General features: G+C 53.4%; 9 protein-coding genes across 9 annotated transcripts; 4 read left to right on the forward strand and 5 right to left on the reverse strand.

The window, feature by feature from the left end:
• Positions 1-438: 438 nt before the first annotated feature.
• Positions 439-1,043, forward strand: CPAR01_04275 (ribosomal protein S12; the record flags this gene model as incomplete). Its single annotated transcript, XM_060488556.1, has 2 exons — positions 439-606; positions 672-1,043. The coding sequence occupies 2 exons, from the start codon at positions 439-441 to the stop codon at positions 1,041-1,043; spliced, it is 540 nt and encodes a 179-aa protein (XP_060352762.1).
• A 432-nt stretch (positions 1,044-1,475) lies between these two features.
• On the reverse strand, positions 1,476-3,031 carry CPAR01_04276 (glycolipid 2-alpha-mannosyltransferase; the record flags this gene model as incomplete). Its single annotated transcript, XM_060488557.1, has 4 exons — positions 1,476-1,543; positions 1,597-1,885; positions 1,939-2,826; positions 2,981-3,031. 4 exons carry the CDS (start codon positions 3,029-3,031, stop codon positions 1,476-1,478), a joined length of 1,296 nt encoding a protein of 431 aa, XP_060352763.1.
• Positions 3,032-6,826: 3,795 nt separating this feature from the next.
• CPAR01_04277 (topoisomerase II-associated protein PAT1) lies at positions 6,827-9,447 on the forward strand (the record flags this gene model as incomplete). The annotated part of the gene is made up of 2 exons (XM_060488558.1): positions 6,827-9,108; positions 9,159-9,447. The coding sequence occupies 2 exons, from the start codon at positions 6,827-6,829 to the stop codon at positions 9,445-9,447; spliced, it is 2,571 nt and encodes an 856-aa protein (XP_060352764.1).
• A 454-nt stretch (positions 9,448-9,901) lies between these two features.
• CPAR01_04278 (DNA-directed RNA polymerase III complex subunit Rpc37) lies at positions 9,902-11,171 on the reverse strand (the record flags this gene model as incomplete). The annotated part of the gene is made up of 2 exons (XM_060488559.1): positions 9,902-10,605; positions 10,667-11,171. The coding sequence occupies 2 exons, from the start codon at positions 11,169-11,171 to the stop codon at positions 9,902-9,904; spliced, it is 1,209 nt and encodes a 402-aa protein (XP_060352765.1).
• Positions 11,172-12,288: 1,117 nt separating this feature from the next.
• CPAR01_04279 (uncharacterized protein) lies at positions 12,289-13,521 on the forward strand (the record flags this gene model as incomplete). The annotated part of the gene is made up of 1 exon (XM_060488560.1): positions 12,289-13,521. The coding sequence occupies one exon, from the start codon at positions 12,289-12,291 to the stop codon at positions 13,519-13,521; it is 1,233 nt and encodes a 410-aa protein (XP_060352766.1).
• Positions 13,522-14,139: 618 nt separating this feature from the next.
• On the reverse strand, positions 14,140-15,212 carry CPAR01_04280 (uncharacterized protein; the record flags this gene model as incomplete). Its single annotated transcript, XM_060488561.1, has 3 exons — positions 14,140-14,775; positions 14,827-15,120; positions 15,186-15,212. The coding sequence occupies 3 exons, from the start codon at positions 15,210-15,212 to the stop codon at positions 14,140-14,142; spliced, it is 957 nt and encodes a 318-aa protein (XP_060352767.1).
• Positions 15,213-16,208: 996 nt separating this feature from the next.
• Positions 16,209-18,477, reverse strand: CPAR01_04281 (major facilitator superfamily transporter; the record flags this gene model as incomplete). The annotated part of the gene is made up of 13 exons (XM_060488562.1): positions 16,209-16,599; positions 16,652-16,743; positions 16,795-16,918; positions 16,973-17,063; positions 17,119-17,278; positions 17,350-17,403; positions 17,465-17,695; positions 17,754-17,807; positions 17,860-17,941; positions 18,002-18,081; positions 18,141-18,162; positions 18,218-18,273; positions 18,328-18,477. 13 exons carry the CDS (start codon positions 18,475-18,477, stop codon positions 16,209-16,211), a joined length of 1,587 nt encoding a protein of 528 aa, XP_060352768.1.
• Positions 18,478-19,539: 1,062 nt separating this feature from the next.
• Positions 19,540-20,380, reverse strand: CPAR01_04282 (HORMA domain-containing protein; the record flags this gene model as incomplete). The annotated part of the gene is made up of 2 exons (XM_060488563.1): positions 19,540-19,740; positions 19,799-20,380. The coding sequence occupies 2 exons, from the start codon at positions 20,378-20,380 to the stop codon at positions 19,540-19,542; spliced, it is 783 nt and encodes a 260-aa protein (XP_060352769.1).
• Positions 20,381-20,969: 589 nt separating this feature from the next.
• CPAR01_04283 (PI31 proteasome regulator) lies at positions 20,970-22,166 on the forward strand (the record flags this gene model as incomplete). The annotated part of the gene is made up of 1 exon (XM_060488564.1): positions 20,970-22,166. One exon carries the CDS (start codon positions 20,970-20,972, stop codon positions 22,164-22,166), a length of 1,197 nt encoding a protein of 398 aa, XP_060352770.1.
• Between the last annotated feature and the right edge of the window lie 139 nt (positions 22,167-22,305).

Consider the following 22,305-nt stretch of genomic DNA (forward strand, 5'->3'; position numbering starts at 1 on the left):
GTCCCCAGTTTTGCTCCAAGTCTGGGGGAAAGCCGACGGCGTAGCACCCAGATGGGCGACATGCCAGGGGGGGGTTTCTTGGGGTTCTACGGGTGACACGGTGACGCTAGAGTCGCTTACGTCAGGACCTGAATTCTTGCAACGGGCATGTGATGCACCTCTAAAGCCGCCCAGTGCGAGTCACCTAAGCCGATGCCGTCCGTGGTCCGAGTCGCAAAAGGACGGAAGTGGGTCCGGGGGACGGAACGCGCTCCTCTGGCCTGAGGCGTCGATTATCATTCAGTTTCAACACCTTATGATAGCCAAGTGCCTTAGGTAAGCAAAAAATCCAGCTTCCAGGGATTCGAATGCACACCTAGGTGCCCAGTCGCGACGATAGCTTCTAGATCGTGACGACAGCAATTGGACGCCGAATACACTCGACACCATTTGCCCGACATGGCTAGCACACTCCTCAGATCCCTTTTCGCCCCGGCGATGAGGCCAGCGGCCTTCCCTCGCGCCGCCTCCATACTCACACCAACTGCGAGCACCATCACCACCCCCCTGATCCGATCCTTCTCCTCGACGCCCGTACAAAATGCCACCATCATGCAGGTCCTGAGAGTTCGTTCTCCCTCTCTGCCTCCCTCTCTACACGATACACTTAACTAATTCTTCCCACCTCACAGGGCTGCCACAAGAAGGGCAAGCGCGCCCGTCACGCCGTCTCCCCCGCCCTGTCCGAGATCAACGCTCCCGCCCTCAAGGGCGTCTGCCTCAAGGTCGGCATCACCCGCCCCAAGAAGCCCAACTCTGGCCAGCGCAAGACCGCTCGTGTCCGCCTCTCCAACGGTCGCCACGTCACCGCCTACGTCCCCGGCGAGGGCCACAACATTCAGCAGCACAGCGTTGTTCTCGTCCGCGGCGGTCGCAGTCAGGATTGTCCCGGTGTGCGCTACCATCTCGTCCGTGGCGCCCTCGATCTCGGAGGTGTGGCCAACCGTGCTACTTCCCGGTCCAAGTACGGTACGATGAAGCCCAAGAAGGCTACTGTTTCTTAAATTGGAGGTCTTGAGTTTGGAAGATGATATGAGTGGAAGACGCATGGATGGGCGCTGTGGAAGGGATTCAGAGCGGAAGGGTACTTTTGCCCTTGTTGTGGTGTACGACTATTAGACACCATAAGACATATCAAGACGTGTACTATCACAATGTACAAAATACCAAAAGAGATTTCACAATATTCAAACATGTTCAAGAAGTTCAAGTCAAAGCTGGACAAACACCAGATGGACCCTTCCATTTGCCTATATCTACACAGCAAAAAACGTGTCCAAGTCTTACAGAACCATTTACGCCACTCCACAGTTGGTACCCATGTGCCTGACCAGTGCCTCTCATCGATGCAGGTAAACTCAATTGGCGGCCTTACCCAAGGCCAATTCTGGAATTTGTTGTTACATGCCACTCTTTTATCACGCCCTCGAGTTGCTCTAGTCCTGCTGGTTCTCGTAACCCTCAGGCTTGTCCAAACCGTTGATCTCGAAGTAGCGGCTCGTGCCTGATTCATTGTTAGTGGTGTTTGCGAAGAGGTCATGATCACAGCCAACTTACAAGAGTAGCCCTTCCAGTCAAAGTTGTCCTTGGGGTTGCAGTGGCAGCGTCTGTCGAGACGAACCTTCTCGCCAGTGGGGCAGTGGGTGAAGGGAACGTGGTAGTAGGCGATATCGTTGAAGAAGTGAATCTGGTCCTTCGGCAGCATGAGACCGGCGGCGATGGAGTGCACAGGCGCGTCACCCCAACGCTCGTAGAAGAAACCACCATCCTGGTCGAGGGACTCGAAGTAGTCGATGTAGGCCTTTGAGCGGAGCCAGTTGAGGTCACCAACTTCAAAGTTGGACCACTAGTCTCAGTCAGTAATGTCACTGGCAAAGTTCTCTTCGTCGGCCAACTTACGAAATGGCAGTGGTTGTAAGAGTCACCACCGTCGTCACTGAGGAAGCCCATGGAGTTGCCCTCGGCAATGTGCTCAGGGTGGTTCTTGATGAACTTCTTGGTGCTATCCCAGAGAGTGGGGATGGTCTCGACGTACTCGTACAAGCTCAGAACGAAGCTGTACTTCTTGTTGTTCTCCTTCATGAAGCGGAACGGATCGTAGTGGATATCGCAGAAGAGCTCAATGGAGGGCTCAACACGCCAGTAGTAGTCGTAGTTCATCATGGCCGGCTGGCGGAAGAAGAAACCAGACTCGAAACGGCACATGTGGCGGTAGCTCACAGAGTCGCCGTAGATGATCTTGCGCTGGGCCATGTCCTCGCGAACCTTACGGGCCTTCTCCTGGTCAATGTGCTCAGGGAAAGACCAGTGCTCCTTGGGGATTTCGCCGTAGTGAGTCTTGCCGGAAACAAGGGAGGTGGTGACCTTCTTGAAGGTGGCATCGAAAGGCTTGTCGTTCAGGAAGACCCAGTCGTAGTTGTAGCGGCGGTTGAATCGGTCCTCAACCTGGCGGATGGAGCGGGCGATGTCCCAGATATCGGAATTACGGGCGAGGGTGACGAAGGTGGCATTCATGCGCGGGCCGTCTGCAATGCCAGAGAGCTCATCCCAACCAGGCTCGTTCGGGGTCATGGCCATGGGCCAGTCCTTGGGGTTGTATGCCTCGCCGACCTTGGGGCTCTTGGTTTCGGAATGAGCGGGCTGCTTGGGCTTCTCGCCCTCTTTGTTCTCGCCTTGCTGCTGCTGCTGGCCGCCGGCTGAAGCACCACCGGGTTTGCTGAAAGAGCCATCCTGAAGCCTTACGCCCTCGTAGCTAGAGTGGGAAATGAAATAAAAGACGGCGAGGCCCTGCGCGAGAAGGTAAATGTAAGCACGGGGTCATGAAGTTCCTTTGACGTGTGCATGACGGGAATGTCGTCGAGATGCGAAAGGCATTGTGCCGCGCGTCTATGGATCAGAGCTGACTGCGCTCGCGCAGAATGGTAGCTGGGGATCAACTTACGAAGAAGGCGAAGAGAATGTATCGCACATAGCGTGCTGAGCCTGTCGCCATCTTGACCGGTGTATTCAGGCCTTGGATGGAAGCCCGGGTCGGTTGAAAGAGGATGAAGCAGAATGGAAGAATAAGAGAAATCCCGTTCTTCCCAGAGATGAACAAGGGCGACTGGGAAGGAGAGAAAAAAATAGAAAAGAGGTGCACAGGAAGGGATACGTATTCGTACGAGTCGACCGCCTGAGAGAAAAGGATGGCTTCAGGAAAATGTTCAGAGGAGCTGGAGTACCAGGAGCACGCTAGCAGCCACGCATCCCACTGGATTTGGGGGACCTGAAGGAATCTCACAGGGTTAGGAGGTACGAATGCAGCGTACGCGGTGCGTCCACCCCGAGAAAAGGGAGCGCTAGCAGGAAGTACCGCGAGGTGGAATAAAGGGGGTGGGGCGACAACTGGCCTGCACCCAGGAGGTTTACAACTCAAAAAGAGCAGCCAGGGGGCATATAGAAGTAGCTTTACGCGGAACTTTGTATGAATCTCTACTTCTGCTTCCAGCTCGAGGTATCTCCCACTTCTCGCGACTGAGATTGATGGAAGCAGACCTGAACTCAACAGCTGCATTCACCCATATCTTTTTCTTACGAACCCCATGCAGAAACGAGGATGTATAATTACGTGCGAAAGTCGACACGGCCCTTTCTGGGCATTTTTCAAAATGCTGATGCAGAGCAACATATGGACGATAGCAGGGAGAGGTCGAATAGGTATCACCACAGAATCGCGGATGCAGACGATACAAAGTACACGAGACATGCATTCTGGGCATGGCATGCTTTTGACAACTAAGTATCCTCCACGTACCTCTCTTCGCTGCAGAGGGCTGCCGCGTACCCGTTCCCAGCTCTTGGGCATCCTGTCTCCATATGATCGGGGACAGGGAACGTGGCCACTGTCGGAATCTGCTGCAGCGGCCTGCCGTCAGCCCTGGGAGTCAGGTCCGTAGACCAGGGGTCAGAGGGTGAGCTTTCTCTTCCATTTGGAAGCTGGTGCTGGAAGTTGGAACCCCATTTGACGCTGGCTGAGCGACGGGACCCAATGGGCGGGAAATCTCTCCGTGCCATCCAACTTAACCCTGCCATCCAGCAATGGTAGACTTAGGGACGCTACCACGTATAGTCTAGAGCAGGTACTGCTTACACACATGGTTGATACCCCAGAAAAGATAATCATCATGTCTGAAACTCACTGTCATCCCTTCTGCCCTGCGTTCCAGAGCTTCTCAACCCCCTGTGCTTTCTTCTGCGATGGACATGTACACATTTCCATTTTGATTGCCCCTGGCAGATCTAGCTGCCTCGTGTATATTAGTCCATTGTGCAGATACGCCGAGTTCTATGTCTGGACATGTTTTATTTTATCTAAAGATTCCACACAACGATGGGCCTACTAATACCGTGCGAGTCGCGATTCTTGTGGGAGTCCGGGAGAAAGGTACCTCATCCTCAATAGTGTCGGACCGTGGAATTTTCACCCGGCTCTTGGCGACTTTTTCAGCATCGAATCAATGGAACACATTTCGACAACGCCAAATTGGCTCTGTTGTTAGGCTCGTGTGGCTTCCGTGCCCTTTAGCTGCTTGCCGCTCGTATCCCGCCCGGTGCTGTGCAGCAAAGATCGCCGTGCCTTTTGCCCCCAAAAGCTCGTGCCGAGAGCTCAGCTCGAATGCTGCAACCGACTCTTTCGTCTGCAAACAACGACGTAGCAATACCATAGGTATCCAGTTGTCAGCATGTGCTCGCGTTCGGCTTTGCTCTTGCATATGGAAATATTCGACCAAAGCAGTTCATGAGACTGCCTGATCTTCTTCAAGAGATGTACAATCATCCCGAAGGGTACATGATGCACCGTTGACAGCGGACAGTCCGGAAGATCAGAACACCACAATGCAGGGCACAGAGCGCTTTGATGGTCGTGCTCTTATGCCCGCAGCATCAAATCTGTAACCAGGTAGGTGCCTTATTTGGTACATGGAGCATTCCGGAGAGACAGCCAGCCACCATGTTCGACCGTCTATTCTAGTCGAGTAGATTCGGGGTCACCAAGCGGGATGAACCTGTCAAAATGTGGCTTCCTTGTGCTTGCTTGGTAGGCTTGCCGCCCAGATGAGCCTGGCTGGGCGGTAGATTCCTGTCTGGCGTCACAAGAGCCCTACGTTCCAACTGACTCTGACCGGTATCGCTCATCGATGTGCTCAACTGTGAGAAGAGTGCTCGGAATTGTGCGTAACCCACCGACTTCTGATCGATGTTTGATGGCTGAGTCAAGGGAGTCGACTAAACAGCACAGCTAGGTATCAAGATGAGTCGATACAACAGTTGAGGCCTTCAGTGATATTTGGTTATTGTCGTGAGCCTCCGTGCTTCACAATTGAAGTACTAAAAATCATGGTATGAGCTCCTGCTCTGTCGCTAAAACTTAGTACATGTTTTTCGGACACCAGACAACATAAAGATAGATTGCCGACTGGATTGAGCTATCCAATTTGCTCACGGAATATTGAAGATAGCCTTACAATGCAAGCAATTTATAAACACTGACCTCTCAGTTGTCGCGATGAATCCAGCTCAATTTTATCTACAATACAATATCAAGATGTGGACATCATCATGAGTGAAACCAGGTGAATAGTCAGTATAAAACAGATGAATACTGTTCACAGGATGCCTCAAGGCAGCATCTTAGACAAGGCTGGAGATATACTCAGTTTTCAGGTGAATTCAGGAGATATTGACAGCAGCCATCAGTGTGCGGCGGACTGTAATTCTCCCAAATTTAAGCTTCCTACACATTTGGACAAATCCAGACAGACCACAGAATAAAACCGGCCCGGACAATTGTGATTGCATCACCTAGAAAGCAGGGTGCAGTTGATGATGGGTGTCACTCATCCAGATCCCTGGCTAGGACCCCTCTATCCACATTCGGCGAGCAAATACAGGCCACGATGACGAGAGGGGCTATCTCCAGGCCATCCCCCAAGCGGCCGGCGTATGACTAACCCTTCACGTGACTCCAGTCCTTCCAGCTAAGCTGTCCAAGCTCGCTCATTGGCTCGGAGTGAGCCATGTAGTGGGGTCCCAAGGCTCTCGAGCCTCAATTCCTCCCCACGGATGCGAATGGTGCATCACCACTTTGGCCATCGCAACCCAACCTCAGCGACGCGACTCTTTTTGCTTCCTTTCACGCTCCGAATCTCACCTGGCGCATTGTGTTCAACCTTGTGCTCTGGTGAATACCTTGTCTCTGGATGTCAATTCACTGAGCAGACCCGGCCAAAGCACCCCTGTTTATGCCTTGTCGCTTTGCTCTCAGTTTTGGTATTTGTCTTTGACGACATCATGATAGTTTTGCGAGCTGCTACACCTAAATCCACAGATCTCTCGTTCTCTTAGTGGTAAGTCGCACAAACTCTCTTGTCTTTTCGATCTTGATTGAGAATTACTGGAGACCTCTTGTCACGATTTCTGCCCCTACAGTCTCTACAGCGGCAGCTACGGCCACTGCCTGAACTCATCAAGGCGAGAGAGATGCCGGGCAGCTTCCTTGCCACACCATTTTAGCTACGATGATCCTATGAAGCGGGAGGGACCACTCACTCTTTCCCTTCTTGAGCTTCTCAGGCCCATCTCAGTCCTTGGCTTTCTTCTCCCTTCTCTCACCCTGCCTTACTATTTCCAACATCTCTTCCTCAGCATCTATTTGCCTCACTTCGTCAGAGACCCAACTCCGATGCTGACCACGACCTAGTATACAGCTATTTCTCTTATTTGAAACGAAGACGGACTAGTTGTTAACATGTCTTTTTTCGGCTTCGACCCTACACGCCCTGCTGGCCATAACACGGCGGCGCCAGGCTTCTCTCAGACTCACGATCCTTTCGCCGGCCTTTCGCGCGGCGATGCCGAGGACGACGACGCTGTCGAATTCGACGATACGTATGATGGACTAGGCGACCAACTCGAGGAGAGCGGCGATGCTTTCAACGACGACACATTCGGAGGTGGTGGCCCGACTACCATCTCGAATGCCCCTGTCGGAAAGGACTTCGACTTCTTTGGCCAAACAGCAAAGGTGTCTGACGCCATCGAAGAGGAGCAGGTTCGCTACAGCCGCCAAGTTCCTGCCGCAAAGCCTGCTCCCGCTCCTACGCCCGTTCAGCAGCATTATCAGCAAGCCCAACATCCGCAGCAATACTACTACCCCCAGAGCCAGCAGGCCCCCAGACCTGTTCGCACTGGCTATGAGAAGTACAAGGATGCGGAACCCATTCCCGACCTGCACGTCGACGCGTCGCTTTGGGGCATGCCCTCCAAGAAGACTGCTATCCCCGAGCCTTCCCCGAAGCCGCAGGCTGTCCCGTCCGCCAGCAGGAAGGTCATGAGTCTGGAAGAGGTGGAGAAGGCAATGCGAGAGCAAGCCACCCAACGAACCCCTCAGCCAGCTTTCTCGGAATCTGCGCCGCCTCCTCAGGGCTATCCAGGGCCTGAGTACGGCTACGGACGGCCCGAGCCTGCCCAACAGCAGTCCTTCCATGGTGTTGAACATCATCAACAGCGTGGTGGCCAGCCTCAACAGCATCCTGGCCATGGACATCCCGTACAGATTCTGCAGAGACCTCAGTCTATTACCTCCAAGCCGACTCCGCCCATTCAAGGAACTCCCAGCCCGCTTGCTCAGCCTCCTCACTCCCAAGCCCCGCCTTCGCAGCCGACTCAGATTCTTCAGAACCCGAACAGACTCTCAGGTGATGCCGCACGGCTTGGCGCTCATGGCCCTCAAGCTCATCACCAGGCCCACGGCCACCAAGGACACCGTTCGCAAGGCTCCATGGGACGTGTTCCATCCGCCAATCAGCAGCAGCAGCAACAGCAGCAGCATCTTGCGCACCTGTCAGAGGACGAGAAGGCCGCTTACCTTGATCAAGAAACCAAACGTGCTAAGCGCAATCACAAGATTTGGCTCTTGTCCAAGGATAATGGCCTTATGACACCTCAAGACAAGAATTTCGTTACCCGCATCCAGCTGCAGCAACTGGTCTCGGCCACTGGCAACCCTATTGATAACACCAACGATGATTCGTTAACTGAGGATTTCTACTACCAGGTCCTTAGCCAGATCCGTGGCGGCCAGCGTCAGAACCCCAACCAGCCGTTGAACAACTTTGCTCAAACCTACCTCTTCCAAACCGGCAGCCGCCAGGGCAACATGAGAAGACAGGGACGGGCGGCAGAAAACCATGTTCAGCGAATGGAGCAGCAAGTTCAACGTGCTGTCGAGGCTGCCAAGAACAAGCCGAAGAACCCCCAGCTGGTCATCGCTGGTAGTCTCGGAAAGATTTCCTTCAGCAATGCGAAGACGCCCAAGCCCCTCCTGAACATCAAGCGAACTGACAGCAGTGGAGATGCCAACCGTCCTGGTAACGGCAAGCGCCATGGCGAGTCGAACAGTCTGGATCGCAAGGCTATCCTGCGAAACATTGAGAAGGTCTATAACACCATCATGAAGATGGAAGACCATGCCCGCTTCATTCCCCCTCCTCCCACAAATGGAAACGACGAAGAGTTCCATGCTAAGCACCAAGAGTGGTTGGAGACGGCTCAAGCCTACAATGCCCAGCTCTGGAACGATCTCAAGGTTCATGAGCCTATTGGCGCTACCACCCTCCACCCCTTCATTGCATTCCTGTCCTTCCCCAAGGGCAAGAAGGCCATTCCCCGCGTCTTCCGCCACATCAGCTTCGAACAGCGCACCACGATTTTGACCATGATCATTATCCACCTGGACCAGCTTGATGTGGTTTATGGAGCTCAGACCACCGACGGCGAAGTCAGCCTCAATGCTGCTATGCGTGAGAGCATTGAGCTTTTCTCGGCAGCCGTCATGCCGAGCCTGTTTGCTTACTTCAACGAGACGGAGTTGGACATTGTGACGGGCGTTCTTGGTCTTATTAGCACCAAGTTGAACATTGATCTCATTGCCAAGACTCGGGTTGGATGCTCAATGCTGACTCTCATTCTGAGCCGAGCCGAGCTTCTGAAGCAAGGTGGCGGAGGTAGCCCTCAGCTGTGGGCTGAGTGGTAAGTCAGGCAACATCTAGTCAGACTCACAGTTACTAACAATCTCGCAGGGAACAAACCTTCAACATGTTCTTCAACAAGCTTGAGCCCACCCTCCATCACATCTTCCCCGGCAGCGTCAACACGGGAGAAGACGTTGTGGTTTGGCAGCTCCTCGCTGCGGTTGGTGTCAGTGCCAACCCTGAGCAGCAGCAACGCCTGGTCCTTGCTGTCAAGGACCGCGTCCTCGACACCGTCGCGCACGCAAAGACGCTCCCGGGCGCCATGGCAACTACTCGGTTGGCCACTGTCAACCTCTTCATGCACTCCATTGGTTTGGATGTCGAATTGCTTCAGTAAGGGGATGTATTAGTGGAAGAGAACGTGCAATCGCGGCGTTCATTGCGCCATTCGCGGTTGGAGCGCATTACAATTGACTGAAGAAACGCGTTGGGATGCTTGGGATATAAAGGGTCTTATGACGCATGGCCCGTGATTTTTTGAGGGCTTTGGGGCCGCTGCTGAGCTGTAGTACTGGGACTACAGTTTGATGGAGGCTTCAACATGCGACGATGGCTTGTCCCGTGGCAATATGCACAAACATATCTTGTGTAGAATACGCACACGACTCTATGAGATGGCGCCGCCATATGAGTATCAGGGGTGGGTCGAGACCAGTCTTGCTAGTTAGAGCAAAAGAAAATCTGCATTTGAAGTTTAAGCAAAGTCTCATCTTCTCTGAGTGACCTCTCTATAACACCGTAACGCCTGAGCTATGCAAATCGAATCCTCTGTCGAGTAGACTGACTGTCCCTTATGTGAGATCCATGCTTGAGGATGCTTGCGCAGGCGCAGGCGCAGCTCTTGCTTTGCCTCCACGCCGTGCGGCCACAGCACCCCGGGCCTTGGGCTTCACCTTGCGCGCCTGCTCTTGAGCAGCGGCCACAGCTGCCGCCTCAGCGTCCATTTCCGCCTTGGTCGGGAGCTTTGGCTTCTTGATACCGCTGACAGCCTCCAAGAGCTCGTCGTCGCCCCATTTGGTCTCCAACCTCGCAACCTTGTCAGCTAGATCCACCACGGGCTTCTCCTCCTCGGCCCCGTCAATGGCGGCCTTCTTCTTCTTTTCCTCGTCCTCTTCGTCGGCTAGGGGCGCAGGCTTCTCTCCGGGAGCGCGCATGATGAGACTCTCCTGGTAAATCTCCCAGGCCGCCTCGTTGTCCTCGTCCGTGTACTTTAGCTTGCGCCAGTTCTCCATCTGGACGGAGCGGAGGCGGTCGGCCATGGTTTCGCTCTTTGCGGTGGCGCCGTCCTGGGTCGTCTTGATGGTCATGTGGATCGCGCGCGCGGCGGCCGATTGCGGGCCCGCGCCGCCTGCTCCCCCGGGCCCGCCTGCTGCCGCGGCGGATTCCTTGGCCGCTGCGGCGGAGGCGTTGCGCTCTTGTTGGGCTACGGCGTCGACGTGGTGGAGTTGGGGGCGGAGGTGGACAAGGTTCGTCACGGGGGTGAGGTGGAGGTCCTCTAAATAGGGGCAGTTGTGGTTAGTAAACTGGAAGAACAGGGAAAGGGAAGTGAGACTCACTTCCTTGGAAGACGCCAATCATGTACTGAACCTCCTTATGGTCAGGACATTGACCGCCGAGCGTCTGCGTGCGAAGGACCTTGTCCTGGCGCACCGCTTCGGGCCACTCGAGGTACAAGTCATCCTCCAAATCGACGTCGCCGCGTCTCTTCTGCCTAGGCGGCGGCGCGCCGACGCCGAAGCCGCCAGACAGGCCGTGTGTGCCGCCGTTCTTGGACTCGAGACTGGCTTTCAGCTGGCGGCCCCACTTCATTCCCTTTTCCTTGTCGTAGGACTGAGTGTAGTCGAGGGGCACGTCGACCTCAACCATGCCGGAGCGGCCCTTGAGGCGCATTTCGGTCGGGGCGGTGGTGCGCGGGTCGGTGCGGTTGGGCTGCTGGAGGACCCAGAGCTTGCGTCCCTGCGGGAGGGAGGGGTTGAAGAAGACGTCGTAGGAGGCGACGACGGGGTCTGGGTCGAAGGATTCGTCGATCTCGGGCTCCATTGTTGCTGTTGGGGCGGTCATTGTTGTGGTGTTGGTGTGAATTGGACAAGGTCAATTCGTGACTCTTGTTCGCCCGAGATGTGTGGTCTGAGGTCGGGAAATTTTTGGATTGCGCCGGTGAGTCCTTACCCCCACGGCGGGATGGACGTCAGCGCTTATCGATAAGAGTGCTGTAGCTCACCCTTGTCCGAGGTGGGGGACGACCTTCTTGTAGCTCCTTTCTTTGACTACCTACACCTTCGTTCCCTCGGAGAAACACAAGTTGACCTAAGGTGCATTAAGATCATAACTCTCTTTGCCAGTATCTGTTTCAATGTAAAACAAGACAAGAATCTGATCAACCCATCGAAGTGCACCAATCCTTAGATGGACGGAGCTCAGTCTGCCTAGGAATGACTTAGCTGGAGAACCATACCTCGATTCCACCAAAGTGGCTCTGTGACCAACAACAGCAGGAAAGAGCAGCAGCCGTTACATCGCCTTCGCATTTGGGTTTATCACCAATGCTGCAGATTCAAACTCTCTGGGATATTGTAGGGCAGACTCAACACTATGGGGTCATCTGCCGCGTGAATAGTCTGAAGGATCTCTCTAGTTCCTACTCCCCGGCACGACACCTTGTGCTTCCAGCGCTGGACGTCCAAAATTGTTCATCAGTCACATTGGCTATGGATAACAGCTTCATACCCGTATAAGCCGTTGCATTGGCTTGTGACTTTATTGCAAGCACACCCTTGCTTTGCTGTCGAAGGTGTTGCGCTCATCTGTTGTGGCGAGGTTGGGTCGTGGCGACTGGACATAACGCGCCGGCCTTATGAGAGGGATGCAGTTCATGCAGTCTACTTCTCATGGGTTGAGCCCTACAAACGAATCAACGGGTTAAATCCTGACTTTTAGTTGACGGATAGCTCACGATCCTTGGACAACTGGCAACGCTATGTCGCCATCTAAACTGGTTCGGGCTAATATTAAAGTAGCGCTGATGAGAGACACTAGCAACCACACGAAGACTTACACGCAACCCAGCTTCACGCTTCCTCATCTACTTTAAGATTCGAGTACAGCCCGTTGGGTGAACTTTGCAGAAATGTGACCCAGCATCATTATGACCTTGCATGGAAGCCATCGATAGCCCCAGATGGCGGCCGAAGTCCCAAACTCACTGAACTGGGTATCTTTCGTGACGGGCATTCTCTCCTTCGCCCTCACCACTCTCAACTTGATAGCCCTTTACGGCAACTTCGTTGCCACGATAAGATCTGCCCCAAACGAAATACGAGATTCGCTAGGAAACCTCAGACAACAACTCTGCGAAGAGCGCCAAGCCCTGCGGCACCAGTCTCGAGAGATCCGCACAAAAACGAAGCTGCGCCAGCGCATCTTCAACCTGAGCGACAGAGACGCCAGCCACGAAGCCCGCTCAGCACTATCCTACGCGGAGCAGACGCTGCCCCTCCACTACCTCACCCTCCGCGACCTCTGGCGCACCTTCAAAGAGCTTGAGCGGCCGTTCCTCATCGCGAGCGGGTACCGCGCCGAGGCCATACACAACGGTGCGTCGTGGGGCGAGGCGGATCTCGACGAGAAGGTCCGGGCCGATTTCGAGAGGCACGGGGAGCAAAACAGCTTCGCGGACTGGAGTGCGATTTACAAATGTGATTTTGCGCATCGGTTCATTTGGTGGCAGATCAAGGATGATGTGAAGAAGCTTGGGGACGAGGTCATGCGGATCATGGCGAGGCGGACGGAAAGGGAGGTGACTTATACGCGCATGATGGTGAAGCAGATCTTCCAGGGTGATGGGCCAGCGCAGATTGTTGACGTCCGGCCTCCGCGACGGCCTCCTGGTGGAGGGGGTGGCGGCGGTGGAGGAGCCAGGAGGCGTATGAGTTGGGGATCTGGGCCTGTGAGGCGGAGTCCGATTCCGATGAGACGAAGTCCTGCTCCGGTTAGGAGAGCTCCTGTACCCGTCCCTGTGAGGACGCCACATCACGATCGATCCAAGAAACACATCGAAAGAAGCTCGAGTTCTTCCTCCTCTACGAGCACAAGCAGCAACAGGGACAATCACGCGACGAGACGGGGCATGGATGTGCCGAGACGCAGTGGTTCGGTAATCAGCGAGCATAGACACAGTCACCCAAAGAGCGACGCCGCTACTATTGGGAAACATCAGCGTCGTCCGAACCATCAGCCACAGGCGGGAAGTAGTCGATGGGAGCAGTTTCGCGGCAGGCCTTCGCGGCAATATGATCTTAGGGAGTACTTTGAGGGTCGGGGGCGGGATCATTCGAGGATCATAGAGGTTATTCCAGAGAGTGAGATTGACTACTTTTCACCCCGGTCGCGGCACAAGAACGACGAGAAGTGAAGCGACTGCTTTCATAACTTGTAGATTAAAGACAACTTGAAGAAATCAAAGTCTGTGTTCTTGAATTTGTCCCGCAGATAACAAGCTGGCTTTCAACTGAGCCGTGGACAAGATGGGGCGATAGGATCCAAGTGATCAAGGTTGACAGATAATTCCAGATGTCCGGTAATTCGAGGTGGAGGGGCAATGATATAACCGCCACAGGCTGACTGGCTGATGTTTCATGGTCTTTGCAGACGAAGACCACTCGGTGAATGTATTGACAAGTCTATCATCTAACTCGTGCGATATCTCGCTAGTTTCTCATTGCCGCCAAGATCCCTTGAGCATCCATTGTGGCAGTACAACTTTGTGATCACGCTCAGAACCAGCCGCCTTATTTTCTTCATTTCCAGAGCTCAGTGTCCGTTTTGCGTCTTGAGCGCCCAACAGGCTCCTCCGAATGTCTTCGGCTCGCGCTAAGAGGTTGTATCTTCTCTCCAAGGGCATGGCCTGAATTCCGTGCGACTGAATCCACAGCACAAGTTCGTAGAGTGTCATCAATGTGAGATCGACTACGTCGGCTGGAAGCTGACTTCTTGATCTGAGATACGTCCCCTTGGCGGAATCGAAGGTCTTTCAGGGGCGGGACTGATCCCTTGGCACATGAATGCGCCTTCGGCTGCATTTGCTGCAGTGCTTTGACATGGCTAGGTAAGCGCCTGATGGCACTTCAAACAGGGGCTCCTCGTCTAGCAGACCAGTCGATGCATTCCTGCACTCCCCGCAGACGATGGGAATAGTCTCTGAATCGCCTTTCGAGATGTCCACATGCCTCCAGAGCTCTTCATAGAGTTGGAGTCCAAGTCTCCCCATTTTGCTATTTTTGGAGCTCTTCGCGTACGACCTCAGACCGTTTATCAGCTGGTCCAGGGGGTCACAGATGTTGAGCCCGGCCCACGAATAAGGCTGTACTTCACAATCTGGAGGCAGCCTCAAAGCTAGCTCGCTCGGCAGCAGTGTCCGGAAGATGAGGGCGGCGTACTCTTCGAAAATGGTCAAGAGTAGCTGTCGTCGATCTTTTTCAGTCTCGGTGGCGGGCTGTCTTGGCAGCTGTGCAAACTTGGCCCAGGCATTGTGTGTTGCCCTCAGAACCCAAAAGGCCACATGGCTGGAGGGCAGCTTTTTATGGTCTCCGATGTTTCGCTCGGCTTCAAGTCTCTGCTGGAAGCGAATTCGCTCTCTTGTGTGCTCTCTGATGCGTCTTTCGAGGAGCTGCGACTGGCCAGCAGATATACCGGCAGTACCATTCTAGTTGCAGATGACATGAAGATACACTGCCCAAGGGCAAGAGCCGTCGGTTGGATATTCGTACTTTTTCACCCGAAGAAGAGATTCCAGACTGGTTCTCTCACCCTGCAGAATGGCAAGGATTTCAGGGTTGATAACTTCCAGTATCTTGGACCGAAGACGGCTAGGGCCTCCTAATTCCCGGACCAAAACGTCGCCTCTTCGAGATTCTTTCAGGTGCTGAGACCTCGAAGGCTCGTGAAGGCCATGAAGAATTTGATCGAGAATTCGTAAGTATTCAGGCATTTTATTGCGGTTGGCTGCGCCCGACTATTATCAAGAGTCAGGCATCTGGAAATGTTTTGCGATTACTGTGACTAAGCCAACTTACGGACGATGATACCTGAGACCTTTGCGTCCATTTTCGTGGACGGCGATGATCCACAGCGTTCTTCGATAAGGTACTACTAGACCTGTCTGCCCAAAGACGCAAGTATTTGTACCCAACACGTCGTATGAGTGGCATTCTTAACACAGAAAGTACCTTCACCCAACATATTGATGGGCGCAGGAATCGATTTGGTATAGCGGCGAGCCCATGTTGTAGCATTTCGGGCTATTGTAGTCCTGAAACTATCAATATTTGGAGAAAGTCCTCGATGGATGTAAGGTCTTAGGGCGGTCATTGAAACGACTGAGTAGACAATACAAGTCTGGATCATAAAAGTTAAGCCATGGCACCCGGCTTTAAGACCTCAATCTTTGTATTACAAATCCGGCGGGTTGCCCTTCACTTCTGATTTTAGGTATAAATACGAGTTGCAGCCTGTGGGAGAATGAATGCACTGGAGAGCCAAAGTATCGTATATAAGTCTTCGTCCTATGAGATCTAAGGAATTTGGTCTTGAGAACTGAGTGTCTGGGAGACCCGTTTCAACGCTGAGAGTGAATTGGAAGGAACATGTTGTCTTCACCGCGACAAAGGATCTTTCCCCTCACGCCGAAACAGAGAGATGAATGTCTTGGTGCCGTTTAGAGTCGAATGCCCGGGGGTTAAGGGGGAAAGTAGTCTGAACTGCTTTGCATGAAGCTTAGATGGAACTATGGAACTTGAAGATTCTTTCTGGATATAGGCCAATCACAATAATACTCTAGACAGTAGAGAGGTTGAAAGAATGTCAGTAACAAGGGATAGGACTGGTGCCGGGGAGGTTCTCGTGCACTATATCACCCCAATACTGCGACGTTGAATGGGATGTACCTGGGTGCTCCTATGGGAAGTTTTCGGTACAGAGGAGAATCTGTCTCCCTATTTTGTTTTCGGCCATTTGAGTGCTAGCTTCTAACTTCAGTAGACCGAGCATCAAAAGTCCTTCATCATTTCTGAGCTACACTCCGGCTCCTGTACTCCTCAGCAATCAAGGCTTGTCTTGGAACTTCCCAAAACCCTCGTTACCAGCAATAGCACTGTCATTCTCCCCACTACCCACAGACTTGACACCCGAATGCGCATTATCCGGCTCGCCAGTCGACTCTTCCTTGACCGCCTCCTTCGCCTTCTTCTTCTCCTCCCACTTGAAAGCAAAGTGAATCCCAACAAAAATAACGGCCGAAACCAATGCAAAGGCAAGATACAGCTTGGCGCCGATGCGCCAGTGTGGGGCCTCGGATGCCGGGAACGCGGCGATGGGGATGAAGGCGCTCATGATGTAGGCGAGGACAGTTCCGCTGGCGAAGAGGACGGTGCGCACCTCGGGCTCGCCTTGGAGGTGGGCTGATGCCCAGGAGCATAGCAGCATCGTGGAGACACTGAATATATTTAGAGTGGTAATCATGGGGCCTTGGTTCAGGTTTGACTTACGCTCCGATGTAATTCATGTACCAGCCGGCCATATAGGCTTGTTGATTACTGGGTCTTATGATGAGGATGATCTGTGAAGTGATGTTTATGACCTGCGTGATATTAGCCAAGCAGAACGAAGTCTAAAGATTCAAGATAATTACCGAATGCAGAAGTAAGAATGGCAGTCGAACTCCAAAGTAGTCGCTGAGGCCACTGAAAAGCAGCTCTGCCACGAGTTGGACGGCTTGGCCGATGATGGGCAAGTAGTTGAGCATGGCAACAGAGCTGGAGGAATGATCAGCACGTTCTTTTACTTCAAAGAACAAGGCGATTACTTACTATTTGACCGATCCATCTGCGTTCTTCAAAGACTTGAGCCACAAGTTGAAGTAACTGGCTGGCGTAAAATTACCGCCAATGGGCCATGCGACTGTGGTGCACAATGTCAGTATAGGTACTCGAGATTATTTCAATTCAGCACTCACTAGCAAATGCCCAAAGTTGCCAGAAGCTGAAACATCGCACGAAAGACTTGATCGTAATGCCAATTTGTGGCTTGCGACCGACCCTGCGAGCACGGGCAAGGGCAATCTCAATATGCTTCGGCTTCAAGTAGAACTTTGCCAGGGGATTTGGGCGTTCGGGCTTTATCATCGGTTAGCAACACTGTTTTCGGTACCTCATGAGAATCCAATTAGGGGCTCGAAAGTGCTCACGTAGCCGGGAAGAATGAAGAACGCAGCGAGAGCTACGGCTATGGTACAAACACCCTAGAAAGAGGTCAGACCAGTAGAACTGAGTGCCAGCTACAAGATTTCCGCTGTGACTTACATTGATGATGAATGCCCAGCGCCAGCCAGAACGTCCATGTAGACCCTCAAAATTTGTTGAAAGCGCCCCTTGCATCGCGCCCGAAAGCATCGCCCCGGCCGGCTGAGCAATGTTGTACAGACTCATGCGTAGGGCGACCTCGTGGGGCATGTACCACTGGCTGATGAGGGTAAAGTAGCCTGGCCAAGCTGTGCCCTCAAAGAAACCGATGAGGAAACGAAGGCCGTAGACCTGGTTAGAAGTCAGAGATGAGGTTTAGTGGTGGTGGTTCGGGATTGTGACGTTGTACCTGTTTCGCGCTGGTGACAAGTGAGAGGCAGCAGGTGAGGATGCCCCAGATGAGCTGTGATGTCAGTTAGTAAGCCGCTACTTTGGGGGCCTCTGTAAAAACTGACTTCACATGCCGGCAGCCATTTCGAGGGGCCAAAGTGGGATATGATGATGCATGAGGGATACAGCATAATCATGTACCCGATGCTGCACACAACATCTTTGTTAGAACGCCTCTATAATATAGAGTGGAAATCATTAGCTCACTTGAAGAATGTAGTAAAATAGTTGAGCTCATTCCCCAGAAGATTGAGGTCCTCCTTCATTCCTGACACATATGCATTGCTCTATAACACGTCGGGTCAGTACTTTCAGTTGCCAGACGGCATGAAAACGGATCTCATACGATATTTGTCTGATCAATGTATCTATCAGAGGGTGTTAGCTTTCAGTCTACTTGGCGGCAGCTCAGTTCACACTCACTTAAACATGTAACCCAAGAAACCAATTGTCAGGAAGAACAAGTCCAGGCGCCAAAGCTGTGCACTATTTTAGTAACGGCGCCGGATATATATATCATGCCGGAAACCTACGAAAGCCCTCTCGTCTTTGGGATCAATATCATCCTTTGGATTGCTCGCGATCGGGGTAAGAACACCTTCGGATTCAGAGTGGATGCGTCTTTGCTGGGCCGGTGGCAGCTGAGCCGCGACTGGGATTGGGGTTTGCTCTGGAACGCCCATATTGGTTCTCTTGCAGTCGAATGACAAGCTGCAAAACCTTCACGTCTTTTTAGAAGCAGAGTCTACGAAAGCAAATCCCACTTCGCGTCGAGGATGAAATCTGACTATCACTTGCTGATGTACTTATACGAGCCATCAAGAATTTCCTGCGGCAAAGAGCCGCGAATCCTCCATGATGATATCAAAGTCAGAGGCGAAGACGTGCTCCGCGTGGTGTGGTGTGCTGGTGGAGCATGCCGACGACCTCGGACTGAAGGGGGTTGACTACGATTCACGACGTTGCATGCTATCCATAAAGGGTTCGAGAATTACACCTCAGATCTGTATTGTATGGAATTTAGCTCATTCGAGAGTCCTTTGTGGCTTTCAGTCGGAGACTGTCCGTCAGTCAAAGTAGCGCCGGCTATTTGTGCCGAAATCCAGAGGGGCGTTGCCGGCAACCTTGCGACATTGACAGGGGAGAAGACGTGATACGCCCAACGCAAACCACGGCCAGATAAGGACCAGCGACTCTCCGCACATGCCTCGTCGCCGCATTTTGTGGTTATTGGACGTTTAGTTCTTCTGTCGCAATTCCACCGCAATGCATTACTCCTTGCGGCTTCTTGCATGTTCGTGTCGGCGAGAGCCCGACGCTCAAGGCTTAATGCGCGATCAAGCAAGCGTTCAGCTCGCAGGCCCTTCTACAAGAAACAAGGCGTCACGCCTGTGACTATTGGAAGACCTTTCACCTCCCTTGCCCTAACTGTCAGGAGGTAGTCTGTAAGGGGCTGTACGCTGAGTTGACAAGTCGACAGCGTGATAGCTCCCGGGTGGCCAAGTCTACCTCTCCCGCAAGCGTTGGAGTCTGTGACTGTCAAGTCTGAGGGGCATTCGATGTCTTCGAACATAGTCTGAACTGTCATTCGCTGAACTTGGCAGCAGAGTCGTGTTGCGAGTTTTGGCGGCCCTTGTTTCTTCAAGAGAGGGCGGCAAACTTGACATCGTTGACCCAGTGTTACCGCATCGACGTTGACTTTCACTAAGCACGGCATCGGGAAAGAAAGCGAAGTGGTCATATCTTCATGAAAAGTAAGAATCTTGAGTAGAAGGTGGCGAAGTTGGAGGCCTGCTTTCTTCGATCCAACACTCGAAGAAGAGTGGACCAGCTTCGACGGAGCGAAGTGGTATGGTAGAGGCCCCTCCGATGCTTGGGCCTGATACCGGGTTCGTCTTTGAGGCGGGCTGAAGCGCGGGTTCAGAAGGAATCCAAGGTTGAGGGTGCTGTACCGAATGTCAGAACACATGAAGCTGGCGAGGAGTTAGGAGATGTGATGCCTACCCCTATCGGCGCGGGCGCTTCGTCTCGTAGTTCCACGGCCATGGTAAAGGTACATCCCTCTGGCAATGGCCCCTTCATCTCGGCAGCATAGGCTAGACGTCTGAGGGCTCCTCTGTACGCCTCGTTCACATCAACCCAGTTCACCGAGCCGTCATCGTCGTCTTCCTCACGTCGCTGGAACCTCTGTGCCTGGCCGAGCTTCTCCTTGCCCTTGCCCGTAGCCCAGACCGGGAAGTTGGTGACGTCAAAGACCCATCTCTCGACGACAGCCATTGTCTCTGCGGCATGAATAACAACACAGACTTTTGAGACGGTGCCAAGTGCAAGCTGGTCCTGTATCGCAGCCAGTGCCGAGTTGATCCATTCGCAGAGGGCTGGATGGCGGGACTGGGGTACTGGCAGGTTATGGGCTTTGGTCATGAGAAAGGTCTGTTGTGGGTAAAGGCGCCTGTAGTACAGTATCGTATGTATTGTGAGTGTGAGGAATGTTGTAAACGAAGTTAGGATAGTGTTTGCCTGCGGCCGTGGGATAGCCACTGGTGGTGCGGAAGCCGAGTCTGGTGGCCTAGAACTGGAAGACATGGCCTCTGATGAATCGATTAAGTGGGATCACGCTTTCCCGCTAGACGAATATTTCTTCGATGATAGATCGAGATAAGAGCTCAGTCTCGTACATACGAAGGTGTGGGTTTCGGTGGAGCGCAGGGAAAGACAAGAGTCGCGGCGGTGATGGACGGAACGCGACGGGGAACGATGCGACCTCCACGCCATGTCACATGACTTATGGGTGCACGTGATATTGCCTGGCTTACCTAGGCAGCAGGGAGGCCGCCGGCGATTGGTTGTGACGATGCGGGGCTAATCCACTTGTAGGGCTGAAGGCAGCGAGTCTCTGACGCCACTCTGCGAACCCCTCCAACCCCCAGCTGCGACCCAAAGCTTGGGCTTAGCTCCCTCCTGTCCCCGGGACGTTTCTACACTTTGTCAATCGCTCAGCATCCGCCTGTGAAGCCCAATCCAACATCAAACAACGAAGCCCAACACCGTCTAAGCCCCATTCACAGTCTACATAAGCGTTGAAGATTCTCGCAGACTTCTTTTCGAATCTCACCATTTACAAACACACAAACGTAGAGCTCAGGAATCTACCCCTCCTCAGCACATCCCCGCCATGGCGAACCCACTCACCTCGCAGTCTGTACTGCAACAAATGGCAGAAGCCCTGCCTACCCACTCCAAAGGCGACACCACCTCCGACATTAGCAGCGGTTATGAGCTTCCTGCCCTCCTCACGCATGCCTGCATGGCGTCCCTCAAGTTCCGTCTTCTGGGGTTTGACGAGGAGAAGAGGATAGGTATGGCTACCGTCCTTGATAACCGTGCTCCAGGGCCCCAGTTAACACCCACCGCAGAAGAAGAAGTCCAAAGCCTCGCCCCGCGTCTACCTGCATCATGGAACGCCGGCTATGGCTCTCTCCGCTTTGTCTACGCCCACAAGCAGTCGTCCATGACGTCCATTATTCGAATCAGCAAAGTTGGCGGCAAAGTCGAGATCAGCGGGCTCGCCGTCGGTCACGATGTCATCCACAGATTTGAAATCACGACAAAGGACATCATCAATAACGCAAAGCTGCCTTTGCGCATCACACTCACCGAGGACGGCTCCGAAGACAGGAGCGACCTAGTCGAGAAGCTGAAGGAAGCTTTTGCATCAGAGTCTGCCGTCACCAAGCTGATTGATCAATTCAAGACGGAGATTGTTCAAAAGCTCATTCCCAAGTTGCAAGTTGAAGGCTATGAAGAGTCTCCCGACGACAGGGACGCAGCCGAGAACGCACAGAGAGAAGGCCGTGCCCAGGCCGGTCGTCCTGGACGGCCAGCACCCGGTGACCTGCCTGATCCCGCGCGCCCATACCCGGTCAATGATCCTCTCGCCCAGCCTCCCAGACGACCCATTCCTGCCGGAGACTTCCCACCGCCCGGATTTGAAGACGAGTATGAAATCAATAGACCCCCTCGCCCGCTGGGGGTTCCCGGTCGATCACCCTACAATATTGGTCACGACGACCTCAACCCCCCCGGTCTTGGTCCCAATGACCCGCTGAGAGCATCTTTCATCGGTGGCGGCGGTCTCCCCCGACCTGGAGGCGGCGGCGGAATGCACCCGACATTTGATGACCCCCTTTTCGGAGGGCCGGGTGCCCAGGGAGGTGACGGCTACGACCCCCAAGCGCCGCCGGGTGCTAGATGGGACCCCCTGGGTCCCGGTGGTATGCCAAGACACGGCGGGGGACGCGGAAACCCCTTTGGAGGCTCTGGTGGGTTCGGGGGAGGGTTTGGTGGAGGCTTCGGAGGAGACATCATCTAACCAATGGCGCTTTCGGGAAGATTGATAATTCATTCTGGCTGTCTTGAGTAGCTGTAATTGTACGCCCGTAATGAGACATGACAAAATGACCAAATTTGAATCAATTCCCCTCTTCCATACTCCTTTCATCTAGTGATCA

This window comes from Colletotrichum paranaense, assembly GCF_030867605.1.
Source record: "Colletotrichum paranaense strain IMI 384185 chromosome Unknown Scaffold_3.1, whole genome shotgun sequence".
In the NCBI taxonomy this organism is placed as follows: Eukaryota; Fungi; Ascomycota; class Sordariomycetes; order Glomerellales; family Glomerellaceae; genus Colletotrichum; species Colletotrichum paranaense.